At 44.4% G+C, this 13,229-nt stretch overlaps 1 protein-coding gene across 5 annotated transcripts in view; it reads left to right on the forward strand.

Moving 5' to 3' along the window:
- Window positions 1-4,074: 4,074 nt before the first annotated feature.
- The window catches only part of DSEL (dermatan sulfate epimerase like), a 13,392-nt gene continuing 4,237 nt past the window's right edge, over window positions 4,075-13,229 (forward strand). The window contains exons 1-3 of one of the 5 annotated variants that reach the window (XR_012379972.1): window positions 4,075-4,439; window positions 5,261-9,802; window positions 11,563-11,630. Coding sequence is in view for 2 of the 5 variants with exons in the window: in XM_025886857.2 (XP_025742642.1) it covers window positions 6,155-9,793 (3,639 nt within the window). In the remaining 3 variants the exon portion in view is untranslated. Of the gene's footprint in view, window positions 4,440-5,260; window positions 12,942-13,229 lie in introns of those variants that run through there. The other 4 variants (XM_025886857.2, XR_012379970.1, XR_012379971.1 and 1 more) reach the window with 4 other exon arrangements.

Raw genomic sequence — 13,229 nt, forward strand, 5'->3', positions numbered from 1 at the left:
GAGGTGGGGGGAAGGGAGAGGGAAACAGCCCCTTCTTGGGCTCTGCTTTTAAGTTTCACTTTGCCTAAAATTTTCTTTCACAGTAAAAGCAAAACTGTATGTACGCAGATGTGGGAGCAAGGAAGCCTCCCATTTACCAGTCCAGGGTTTTAGTGGACTTATTGGGAAACTTCTTTCCTCAGAATTTGGCTGTGATATTTTTAAATTTTTATAAATCCGGTTACTGTCATCCAGACTCTTGCACCGCCGGATAAACAAACTCAGGGCACACACAGCCACATCTTCATTAGCAGCTCTGCAGGCTAATTCCCTGGCATTTTGAGATGTTTTGTATTCAAAGCAATTGCAGAAAGAGTATTTCTAGATTCTACAGCCTGCTTTAAATCTGTGGTTTTGTCTTTGTTACTGGTGTGGCCTATTACTGCTGGCCAATCGTGCAATAAAATTTGCAGCTTAAGTTTGGTGTCGGTTTCTGCACATTCACAGCTGCTACCTCTCCGAACTCTGAGGAAAACACTAGTTCTAACAGTGCTCATGGATCAATATAATATACATCTGGCCTTGGTAAGTGGGTCAAGAAATCTGCATCTGAGCTCTCACAGCCAAAACCATCTCAAAGAAGGGCTGTGCTACAGAAGAATAACAAAGTCATCCCCGGATTCAAATGCCTGTTTTGCAAGCAAGCCGGTGCGTTGGGGATCTGCGTGTGGTCAGTTGCTGAACGCACAGCAATTGTTTCTTGCATATCTTAGCCCCAATTATTAAGAGTCCACCAGAATAACAGATCATGGACAAATGAGATTTCAGTCAAGGGACTTTATGTAGTGTGTCTTGGCTTGTTTTACTGCTTGCATTTTATCTTCCTGTAAGGCGATGTAGTATTTACCTTATGTTCTAAGGCTCAGAACTTGGAATTTACCAGTCTTAAGACATAAAATTCTTGCAGAAATTCTCCTTAAAATGTTGGCCCACTTCCCAGTCTTAGTTTTCATTTGAATTAAGTCACCCCAAGAAAGCTCCAACTACTGATTGTGTGGTAACAAGCTTCTCAGCACAGTTGGAGAAAAAGAGTTTCTGATTCTGTTCAGAACTCAGTAACCCACCTTAGACATTTATGACTTTTTCCTCTTCTGCCATAAAATGAAGGTGATAATTCATGTTCCACATTCAACGCACACTCAAGACAAAGTGCTGGGCTCTGGGTTAGGTGATGAGTATTAAAAAAAAAAAAAAAAAGAAGAAGAAGAAGAAGGGAAAGAACGAAGGAAGGAAGGGAGGAAGGAAAGAACTGCCTTGGGGAATCTAGTCCAGAAAGCATCATCTGTGTTGTAAGTAGGGTGGCTGCGGATAGGGCTGGAAGATATTTAAGTAAAGAAAACAAATTTTCACAAATTCTTTGAAATCACGAGCAAAAGCTCTTGTAGATTTAAGAAACTTTTATATAGTGGGAAATTCCCAGAGTGATAGACTGTACTGTTCTGCACTTACATTAAAATAAGATACTGCTCCAGGATTCTGAATTTAGCAGCTGTTGGCATATGTGTCTCTCGCCACACTCATAAAGTTTTCTTAATGTGCAATAACGTAACATACAGCTCATCTCTCCTATGGCTGGATGCATTATTTATAATTAACTAACTTTGTACTATCTTCATGTGTGGAAGAAGCAATAATAGGAGCTATCCATTTTTAGTTCACAGGAAACAAGACTCTATTTATTTTTCATAGTACCATTTACCTACCACCCTTTCTGCCAATGATTTGAATTGTTTAGCTATAGTTCTTGTTTATCTCAACACACTGACAACTGGGAGATGATGCCTGCTCAAAGTGAATTAGCCTGAAAGCTCATCTGAAAATACAGAGAAGTTCGGTGCATCCTGCCTCAGTGCAGATGCGTGCGGTAAAACTAAAAGACCCCAATGTCTGTACCATTCATCTACAAAATGAAAAAGATCATACTGATGTGAATAAACCTGAAAAAAATCAAATGGAAGTTGAAATATTCGCCTAGCCGATGTTAGAGCTCATAATAATTCTCCATGATTCACTTTGCCCTGGCATCATGAGGAACTTTGGATCCACAGAATGAAAGAATACCGGTCCACATATTTTGTTCTGAGAAATGGTCTGCATATTTACTCACTATGTTTACTAACACTAATTCCTTGGTAGTTTCCAAAGTTCCCTTTATGAAAAAATTACAGGAATCTCTGCATCTGGGCTCCTCTTTTCCCCAACTCTAAGGAGGCTGGAACCCACGCTGGGTCACATAGGGCACATATGTGACATTTGCAGGAATTTCTGTCCTTGGAGTTCAGAGGAGAACCCTTGTTTGAGAATGAACCTCAGTGGCAGAGGCAATGCTCTATGGGAGCCCAGCTGTTAAAGGTCCAATTCATTTCAAACACAGTTGCAGTGCTTACAGAAGGGACTGACAGACTGCTAATGACTTGAAGGAATTTTGAATAGAGCACAGGAGTCCGGTGAAATATTAAGCACAAAACAAATGATCTAAGGACTGAATACAGATATAAATCATAGAGTGCTGGAGTAATTCATTCTAATCGGGAAACCTAAGAGATACTTACAGAGAAATTTAAGCATCTGAGCTGAGACCAGGATGATAAAAGACCTGGGGTTAGCTGGGCAGAGGACACCACCAGGAAAAGAATGAGGTTATGGGGGTGCCAGAGCAAAAGCAAATTTGGCCATTTGGACGGAGGTAGGGTTCCCAAGAGGACAAAGTAGAAGAGTGATGAGGTAAAAGCCACATTTCTTCCCCAAGATAAATTATGTGACATTTATTCCACTAGTAATGTAATACCATTTAGTCCTACCAAGAAGTGGTCTAAGCAAGGCACTCGTTTTTTAATGGACGAATCTGTCCGTTTTCCTAAAACGGAATGAAGTTGGAGGGAAATGAAGGTGTTACCAATCCCCAGCTGGAGATGGGCTTGTTCATTTGTGAGGCCTGATGTTTCACTGGATTCCTGTGATTACTAAGTTACTGTGACAGTTGAGGTCAGACCCTGGGTTGGCTCACGCGGAAGCGTAATTTCAGATATCTGTTGAGAAATTCCATATGTAGAATACAACAGGATTCACAGCTGCTCTAGCATATCTGAAGCCTGGAATTGCGCACAGGTGTCATAGTAACTGAGGCACACTGTCCTCTGTTTGTGGGTCTTTACTGAATTTCGGTTTTCATTTCTTTAACGAGAAAGAGATTCCTTCCCCTTGTTTGTCCCACTCCGTCTCATATTTATACTGCCGGATAAATTATTTCAATCAATAAAACTGATTAGTCTTTTTGTTTTCCTCTGATCTGTAGCATCCGTGCTCCTGCAGCCATTCTCATATTAATCCGCTGTATTGATTTTGCCTTTCTAAATGACAGCAACCTCAGCCAAGCTGCCTCTCATACCTTCCCCCCTCATCCATTGCTCTACCCAAGGGTAATTCCTGACATCCCACAGCGTTATCCCGCCTGTCCCCACTTCTCCTAGCATCTGTAATCATGCCCAGAAACTCCTGTCTCGCTCCCGGCCCCAGCACACCAGTGCGCCCCCCGATAACCAAAGGGTAAATAGCAGCAGGACCCAGGCAGCAGTGCGAGGTCTTCAGACAATTGCACTTAACAAATTTCCCCCTCCCCCGGCTCGGATTGCCCACCGCAGCCCGGAACTCACGTGCCCAGAGACACCCACCGACGGGCTTTCGGATCCGGGGATGGGGGGCGCTCGTTCCCGCCCCTGGCCCCGCCCCAGCCTTGTTCTCGCCCCGCCCCGCTCCCTAAATCGCCATCTCGCTCCTCCCTACAGCCCCGCAGCCCTAAGGCCCCGCCCCATCTCGTTCCCGCCCCGCCTTCGGCTCGCGTCGCAGTCTCTCGCCCTGCCCGGGGCCGAGGGCCCGCCCCTGTCTCCGCCTCCGTCTTGCTCCCGCCCCGCCCACCGCTCCCGTGTCCCCCCTCCCACGCCCTTCCCGGGCCTGAGGCCCCGCCCCGGCCCCGCCCCCCGTCTCGTTCCCGCCCCGCCCCCGGCCCGCGTCGCTGTCTCTCGCCCTCCCGGGGCCGCTCGGCCGGAGCTGGCACGGAGGAGCGGCGGCCGCGGCGGCATCGCGGCCTGGGGACGCCAGCGCTCCGCCGGACTCGGCGCCCGCGAGAGCGCCCCTTGCGCGCGGATCTGCCTTCCGGGGTGCTGGGCTGCCCGGAGCGTCCGGCGTTCCCCGAGGGCGGGCGTGTCCTCGCGGCGCGGGGCGGGGGACCAGCGCGGGGCCGCAGCCTGTTGGAGCGCGGGGGCTGCCGTGCCGGGGGCGCTGGGAGCCCTGCGGGGGACGGCGCGGCCCGGCTCCCTGTGCGGAGCAGTTTTCGCGAACTCTCCACCTCCTCCTCACTGGGGCCCAGCGCTGCCGGGAGACCCCGTCTACATCTAAGGAAGGTAAGCCGACTTGGCCATTTAGGGGTCGCTTGTCCCCAAACCACAGCCAGAGGTCGAGGGTGGGGAGCGGAGGATGGGGGCGGCACGTACGTAGGAAGCGAACGAAAAAAAATGCAACAGGCGGGGCGGTTCAGGAAACTCTAGCGTTAATGTTTCCTACCGAGAGGAGACTTGTCCAAGACTGAAACTTGGTTAGGTTCTTCAAATCCGAAGACGGGCCGAGGCGACGCTGCACCTTAGTCTGGGTCTGAGCTCCCTCTGGTGGCCTCTTGTAAGGACGGACGACGAGGCTCCAGGTGAGGTTTGGAGCGCCGTTGCTTGCTCCCACGCGTTCTCAGGATTTCTCCTTTGAGAAACGTGACTGCTCTCAGTAGTTTCCCCTACAAAGGCATCCTTTGATCCCGTAAAAGCTAATCCCGCAACCGGAATCAGAAAAAGTCCTTTCAACTTCTGCTTTTTGTCCCTGAGTTCTTTGCGACCAAACCAACAAGAATGATAGCAGGAGTCATTTTTGTGTTAACCGCACTTGAATAAAAACAGGTTAAATGAGTCAAGCCAGCCCCAGTTAAAATAAATGCTGCAGGAAAGTTGCATCTTGGAGCTGCTGGTCATCTGCCACCATTCATTGTTATCCTAACGTGCATTAAAAGTGTAAGAAAAAAAAGAATCACTTGAGCTAACTTAGGTTGTATTCAATTACAGATTTTATCGTGATTCTTAAAACTTGTGTCAAGAGATTGTAGAACCTTTTAAGTCGTCAGTTCATGTCCACTCCCAGCATATCTGTAGCCTCAGAGAATTTCTTTTTGTTTTTCCTCCAGAAAGGAGTGTCATGAAAAAGGAACAGAAAAGAACCGGCATTCTTGGTCAAAGGGGAGTTTTCTTTTCCAGTTGGTGGTTACTTCATGATTGGAAACGAAGTACCTAGGTGGCTGAAGAGATTAGATTTTTATAGTTGAACAGATGGAGCTGATAAAAGAAGACATGAAAATACTTTCTCGGGGTCATAATGGGCAATGAGTAAGTAAGCCTGAACAAGACAGATTTGAAATGAGGGCAGAACTTTTGATTTTTTAAGACCAAGTAGGACTTTGAACACTTGTTGAGGATGTTCTTTTCCCAAAACTGGAAGAAGAAAACATCTGCAAAGCAAAGGTGTAAAAAGTGGAAGGGAGTAACAGCCAAGAATTTCAGCTTCAAGAATTTCAGTACATCATCAACTCCTTCGGGCAGACACAGGCACAAGGATCATACGTGGGGGTGATGGTTTCCTATCCTAGGAACAACTTTTTAATTTGGATTTTGGAGTTCTTATTTTTCTTTCTTTCTTTCTTTTTTTTTTTTTTTTTTTACAATTTGTGTTTTGACTCTTCATGTTAGATAGATTTATGTAAAGGAGGTAAATCCTGAATTCATAGTATGTTTGACTCTACCACACTGTTTGCTCTGTGATATGGAAACATTAGAGGTTTTAACATTCCTCGAAGTTTTATGGGAAGCAAATCTGTGTCAGGGACACAGTGTAAGTTTTCTCCTTTTGGCAACCCACCTTGCTTTGAATGAACTGAATGTCAGCTGGATTTCACGGCATATCTGATTTACAGTCTTTGTGTTGTCAAGGCCTTAAATGTTATGCTTTATCCTAGGCAGATGGGAAATACCTTGAGCCCTGTGTTTGACATGTATGCCTAAGGAAGGGAACTCCCCGATGGATCATGGCGTTAATGTTTACAGGACATTTCTTATTTTTAGCATTAGTGATGTTGGCTTTCTCTACTTTTGAGGAATCTGTGAGCAATTACTCTGACTGGGCAGTTTTCACCGATGATACAGATCAGTTTAAGACACAGAAAGTGCAAGATTTCAAACCCAGTCCAAAGCTGAAGAAAAGTATGCTTCATCCAAGTTTATATTTTGATGCTGGAGAAATCCAGGCAATGAGACAAAAGTCTCGTACAAGCCATTTGCATCTGTTTAGAGCTATCAGAAGTGCAGTCACAGTTATGCTGTCCAACCCCACATACTACCTACCTCCACCCAAGCATGCTGATTTTGCTGCCAAGTGGAATGAAATTTATGGTAACAATCTGCCTCCTTTAGCACTGTACTGTTTGTTATGTCCAGAAGACAACGTTGCCTTTGAGTTTGTCTTGGAATTTATGGACAGGATGGTTGGCTACAAAGACTGGCTGGTTGAGAATGCACCAGGGGATGAGGTTCCAATTGGCCATTCCTTAACGGGTTTTGCCACTGCCTTTGACTTTTTGTATAACCTACTAGATGATCATCGAAGACAAAAATACCTGGAAAAAATATGGGCTGTTACTGAGGAAATGTATGAGTATTCCAAGGTCCGTTCGTGGGGCAAACAACTTCTCCATAATCACCAAGCTACTAACATGATAGCATTACTCACTGGGGCTTTGGTGACTGGGGTAGATAAAGGTTCTAAAGCAAACGTGTGGAAACAGGTTGTAGTAGATGTGATGGAAAAGACGATGTTTCTGTTGAATCACGTTGTTGATGGTTCTCTAGACGAAGGTGTGGCCTATGGAAGCTACACAGCTAAATCAGTCACACAGTATGTTTTTCTAGCCCAGCGTCATTTTAATATCAACAACTTGGATAATAACTGGTTAAAAATGCACTTTTGGTTCTATTACGCCACCCTTTTACCAGGCTTCCAAAGAACTGTGGGTATAGCAGATTCCAATTATAATTGGTTTTATGGTCCAGAGAGCCAGTTAGTTTTTTTGGATAAGTTTATCTTAAAGAATGGAGCTGGGAATTGGTTAGCTCAGCAAATTAGAAGGCACCGACCTAAAGATGGACCAATGGTCCCCTCCACTGCCCAGAGGTGGAGTACTCTTCACACTGAGTTCATCTGGTATGATCCCCAGCTCACCCCACAGCCTCCTGCTGAATATGGTACTGCAAAAATGCACACATTCCCAAACTGGGGTGTTGTCACCTATGGGGCTGGGTTGCCAAATACACAGACCAATACCTTTGTGTCTTTTAAGTCTGGGAAGCTAGGGGGGCGAGCGGTGTATGACATAGTTCACTTTCAGCCATACTCCTGGATTGACGGGTGGAGAAGCTTTAACCCAGGACATGAACATCCAGATCAGAACTCATTTACTTTTGCCCCCAATGGGCAAGTGTTTGTTTCTGAAGCTCTCTATGGACCCAAGCTGAGCCACCTTAACAACGTACTGGTGTTTGCTCCATCACCCACAAGCCAGTGTAATAAGCCCTGGGAAGGTCAACTGGGAGAATGTGCACAGTGGCTCAAGTGGACCGGCGAGGAGGCTGGTGATGCGGCAGGGGAAATTGTCACTGCCTCTCAGCATGGAGAAATGATATTTGTGAGTGGGGAAGCAGTGTCTGCTTACTCTTCAGCAATGAAGCTGAAAAGTGTGTATCGTGCTTTGCTTCTCTTAAATTCCCAGACTTTGCTAGTTGTGGATCACGTTGAGAAGCAAGACAATTCCCCAATAAAATCTGTCAGTGCCTTCTTTCATAATCTGGACATCGATTTTAAGTATATCCCTTATAGGTTTATGAACAGGTACAATGGCGCCATGATGGATGTGTGGGATGCACACTACAGAATGTTCTGGTTTGATCATCGTGGCAATAGTCCCATTGCTAGCATACAGGAAGCAGAGCAAGCTGCTGAATTTAAGAAACGGTGGACTCAATTTGTTAATGTTACATTTCAGATGGAATCCACAATCACAAGAATTGCATATGTCTTTTATGGGCCATATGTCAATGTTTCCAGCTGCAGATTTATTGATAATTCCAATTCTGGACTTCAGATTTCTCTCAATGTCAATAATACTGAACATGTCGTGTCCATTGTAACTGACTACCATAACCTGAAGACAAGATTCGATTACCTGGGTTTTGGTGGCTTTGCCAATGTGGCTGATCAGGGCCAAATAACCCGATTTGGTTTGGGCACTCAAGCAATAGCCAAGCCCGTAAGACAAGGTAGGGTTATTTTCCCCTTTGGATTTAAATTTAATATAGCAGCTGGGTTGATTTTGTGCATTAGCTTGGTGATTTTAACCTTTCAGTGGCGGTTTTACCTTTCTTTTAGAAAGCTAATGCGGTGGGTCCTGATGCTTGTTATTGTCTTGTGGTTTATTGAGCTGCTGGATGTGTGGAGCACTTGCACTCAGCCCCTCTGTGCAAAATGGGCAAGGAAAGAGGCCGAGGCAAGCCCGAAGTCCTTGTCTTCCGAGGGGCACCACCTCGATCTTCCCTACGTCGTCATTACCTCACTTCCTGGTTCAGGAGCTGAGATTCTCAAACAGCTTTTTTTCAACAGTAGTGATTTTCTCTACATCAGAGTTCCTACAACCTACATCGATATTCCTGAAACTGAATTTGAAATTGACTCATTTGCAGATGCCTGTGAATGGAAGGCATCAGATATCCACAGCGTGCATTTCCGTTTACTCCGAGGCTGGTTGCAGTCCTTGGTTCAAGACACGAAACTACATTTGCAAAACATCCATCTGCATGAACCCAGTAGGGGTAAACTGGCCCCATATTTTACAGCAAATAAGGACAAAAAAAGAAAATTGAAAAGGAGAGAGTCTTTGCCAGAACAAAGAAGTAGAATGAAAGGCACCTTTGATAGAGATGCTGAATATATTAGGGCTTTGAGGAGACACCTGGTCTATTACCCAAGCGCGCGTCCTGTGCTCAGCTTAAGCAGCGGGAGCTGGACCTTAAAGCTTCATTTTTTTCAAGAAGTTTTAGGAGCTTCTATGAGGGCATTGTACATAGTAAGGGACCCTCGGGCATGGATTTATTCAATGCTGTACAGTAGTAAACCAAGTCTCTACTCTTTGAAAAATGTACCAGAACACTTAGCTAAATTGTTTAAAATAGAGGGAGGTAAAGGCAAATGTATCTTAAATTCAGGCTATGCTTTCGAGTATGAATCGTTGAGGAAAGAATTATCAAAATCCCAGTCAAATGCAGTCTCCCTGTTGTCTCATTTGTGGCTAGCAAACACAGCAGCGGCCCTGAGAATAAATACAGATTTGCTGCCTACCAGCTACCAGCTGATCAAGTTTGAAGATATTGTACATTTTCCTCAGAAAACCACTGAAAGGATTTTTGCCTTTCTCGGAATACCTTTGTCTCCTGCTAGTTTAAACCAAATATTGTTCGCCACCTCCACAAACCTTTTCTATCTTCCCTATGAAGGGGAAATATCACCAAGTAATACTAATGTTTGGAAACAGAACTTGCCTAGAGAAGAAATTAAACTGATTGAGAGCATCTGCTGGACACTGATGGAGCGTCTAGGATATCCAAAGTTTATGGACTAAATGCTGCAGGTCAGCAGAGATTTGCACTAATCCTTTGCAGCCCGGTTTGTGGATGTGACGAGTTTGTTTATTCTTGTACTATGTGTGCGTGCGTGCGCGTGTTCAGTTTGTTACTTGCACAGAGATTATTTTAAAAATAGGCCACATATTTGGCCTAGCAGGATTTATTTTTACGTCGCTACTTCCCTTGCCTTTGTTTCTGAATTTGTTTTCTGCTGAAATGTTCCTGCTACAGAGGCGTAGATGAAGTTATAGGATGGCGGTCAGTGGAGGTAAGAAGATTTTACAGGTTTTTGTCTGGCCGTCTCGTCTGTAACTGTGCTGATCGATCTTGGAACCTCAAACACTGCTAAAGACCTTTCAATTGCTGCTTTGCCCAAGCATCTGTTGCTTTCAGGATGGACTACAAAAGTTCCTTATCTTTTTTAAAAGATCTTCTAACACATTTATCTTGCACCAAAAAAAAAAGGGGGGGGGGTTGGTGTTTGTTTTGTTTTGTTTTGTTTTTTTCCTGTGTATAATGTTCGGTGATGTCACTGGGGAAATGGTGAAAGCTCCTATCAGAACTATAGAATTCTTTCTGGAAAATAAAGGTGGAAATACAGAACGAACATTTTTTTGAAGTCCGAGACAGTGGCCTGAAAAGCCTCCTTAAAGTTTTTTTACTTGGAAGGAACAAGGAGTCAGTCTTTGAACAACCTGGGTGCCAAGGGCTGGGAGAGTATTTTAGACTTGCTTGTCTGCTTAAAACTCTCTTCTCTCTCTTGCCTCCTTGAAGCTACAGCTGTTCCCACCCCTCACACCCTGTCCTTTCTGTCACTGTCATGCAAAATAACCCATTATTGATTGCTGAAGTCCCGACATTTGTGGGGATTTTTTTTTTCCCCTGATGATTAATCTTGCATTAAAGAATCGCACTTAGAATCGAATTTCTTTTTGTGGAATCCTCACCGTATGACTCAGAGAAAGCAGTACCAATGCTGCCAGTGTTTTTTTAGCCTGGAAACAGAATTGGAAACCTGCCCAGCTGATCCTGCATCCCTTTGAATGAGTTTGCAGACTGCCAGTGTCTGCAAAAGTTACAGGCAAATGGGAGATGACATCAGAGGCATCTGTTTCTTTTACCATCTGCATCTTATTATAAATGTAGTCGTCATAAAATCTGGTTCATTTTATTTTGGTAGGCTCTGAAATCAAAATGCCACGCCGTTAGATGCCGTTATAAGCCGGGGGAGTAATTACCACGCACTGGACGAAAACCATCAGGCGGTGTTGAGACCTGATGAAAATCTCTGTACAGATTGCAGTCTTTCTGACGTTTCAGACTGTCGTTTCCCCAAGCTCTCCAACACTTGCGAGTCTGTCCTTCTGACCTAGATAAAAGTGGTTCTTTCTCAGTAGTTTGTTATTATGTCAAAATGTGCCTCCAGAGTGATAAGGCTGTGGATATGTTCCATTCCAGCTAAACCTAACGTGGCTGTCATTTTTCTTCCATTATAGTGTGAATGCAGACCGCTCCTCCTCCCCCAGCTTTACTTCCTTCCCTCCGCTCTCCCTGCTTTCTCTCTGCAATGTCAAAAATGAATGGAAAATCGTATTTTATCAGTATAGGTTGAGAGGGCAGCTGAAACCTGAGTCTACACAGGTATTCTCAAGGAAGGTTATTCTACCTACCTCAGGGTTATCAACAAGCACGTAAAATTGCTGCATGGATGATAACACTCTTTCCATTACTGGTCAGAGTCTCAGTGTTTGCTTTCAATTCCCAGGATGTGTGATCTCAAATCGGATCAAATCAAAAGGCTTTGGGTTGGCAGTAATAGCAGGTCTGATCAAGGTAAGACTTACACATGTGTACAGAAGCTGAACCGCTCCCTGTTAGTATTGCAGAAACACCCCCAAGGGGAAGGAGAGAACCAGGTGGGCTATGTGGAGGAATCGGAGGAGAGGGGGGGGAAAATGAAAAAAAAGCAGTTGTGTGGATGAGCATGGGGACATGTTACTGATAGCTGAAGAAAGGGGCACATTTCCCAAAGTGATCTTCACAGTGTGTCCTAACTTTCGCCCCCACACAGCAATGCCAAGATGAATTTGCCTGGCACTGTACTCACCTCCCCCCACCCAAGGGAAGGTCTGCTGGAAGAGACCTCTATCTGCAGAGTCCCCTTTGAGGGACATTATGGGTGAGGGACGACCCAGGCGCTGGATCTGCACGCAGATGTTCGTGCTTGGGACCCCTTGCCTTATAATACCTGAGGTGACTAACTCCCAGAACGTCCAGGTCCTGCATCCTTAGGGTGTCAGCTTCAGAAAAATTCCGATAGCCTCCACACTTAATTTTATTCGTATCGTCTTGAAAATCATTAAAGGGATGATTGTCACTATGTGACTCTTCTAAAGGAGACACCTGTCCTCTCTGTAAAATTAACCCCTTTCTTTATTAACTTCCCCGAACTTAGGCCTAACTGGGATAAAAACTGTTACTAAAATAATAGAATTTAGGTCTTGAAATTAAAAAAAAAAAAAGACAGTTTTGCTGACAAGGGTAACAAATGCAATGGTAATAATATGGTTCTCAAAAGTTTGAAATAATGCAAATTACTCACTTAGGACGAAAGAATAAGGCCATATCCAGAATTGAGTTTAAAGAATTTCTGGAGAGGATAGGAAGTGAGAGACTCTTCAGGAAAAGCAAGATGAATTTATGAGTATGCTTAAATTTCATTGATAGAAACCTAGAGAGGCACAAGTTTTAAGCAAATGACAAGAAAATGTACATATTAGGAAAGCACCTGTTAATAAAGGCCTATAAATAAATCAAACATACATATGAGATCTAGACCCCAAACATTAGGCATCATCTGATTGGCTGTCTTTTTAAACCAACAGAGAAGAGTTAGTAAAAGCCTGACAAGAACGGGATGTTAAACTCCCAGGCAATGGCAGAGGACTTGCCACAAAACCCTCAGCAAATGCATTCAAAGAAGCAGTTCCCCTCCACCCACACTAGGGCATCTTAAAGATTTTCCTTTTGTGGAAATGTTACCCCTCTGCCAGTTACTTCTGGGTAACGTGGTTTATCAGCACTTTTGGGTGCATCATTGAAGATCCCAGCCATTCTTGTTACGTAAAGGATATCCAATTACCTGTGAGTAGACATTAGCAATGTTTTTTTTTTTTAATTTTTTTATTGTTATGTTAATCACCATATATTACATCATTAGTTTTTGATGCAGTGTTCCATGATTCATTGTTTGTTCATAACACCCAGTGCACCATGCAAAACGTGCCCTCCTCAATACCCATCACCAGGCTAACCCATCCCCCCACCCCCCTACCCTCTAGAACCCTCAGTTTGTTTTTCAGAGTCCATCATCTCTCATGGTTCGTCTCCCCCTCTGACATACTCCCCTTTTCTTCCTCTCCTGTTATCTTC

The sequence above is a fragment of the Callorhinus ursinus genome, unplaced genomic scaffold, assembly GCF_003265705.2.
Source record: "Callorhinus ursinus isolate GAN/ISIS: 27379988/994484 unplaced genomic scaffold, GSC_fseal_2.0 scaffold11, whole genome shotgun sequence".
Taxonomy (NCBI): Eukaryota; Metazoa; Chordata; class Mammalia; order Carnivora; family Otariidae; genus Callorhinus; species Callorhinus ursinus.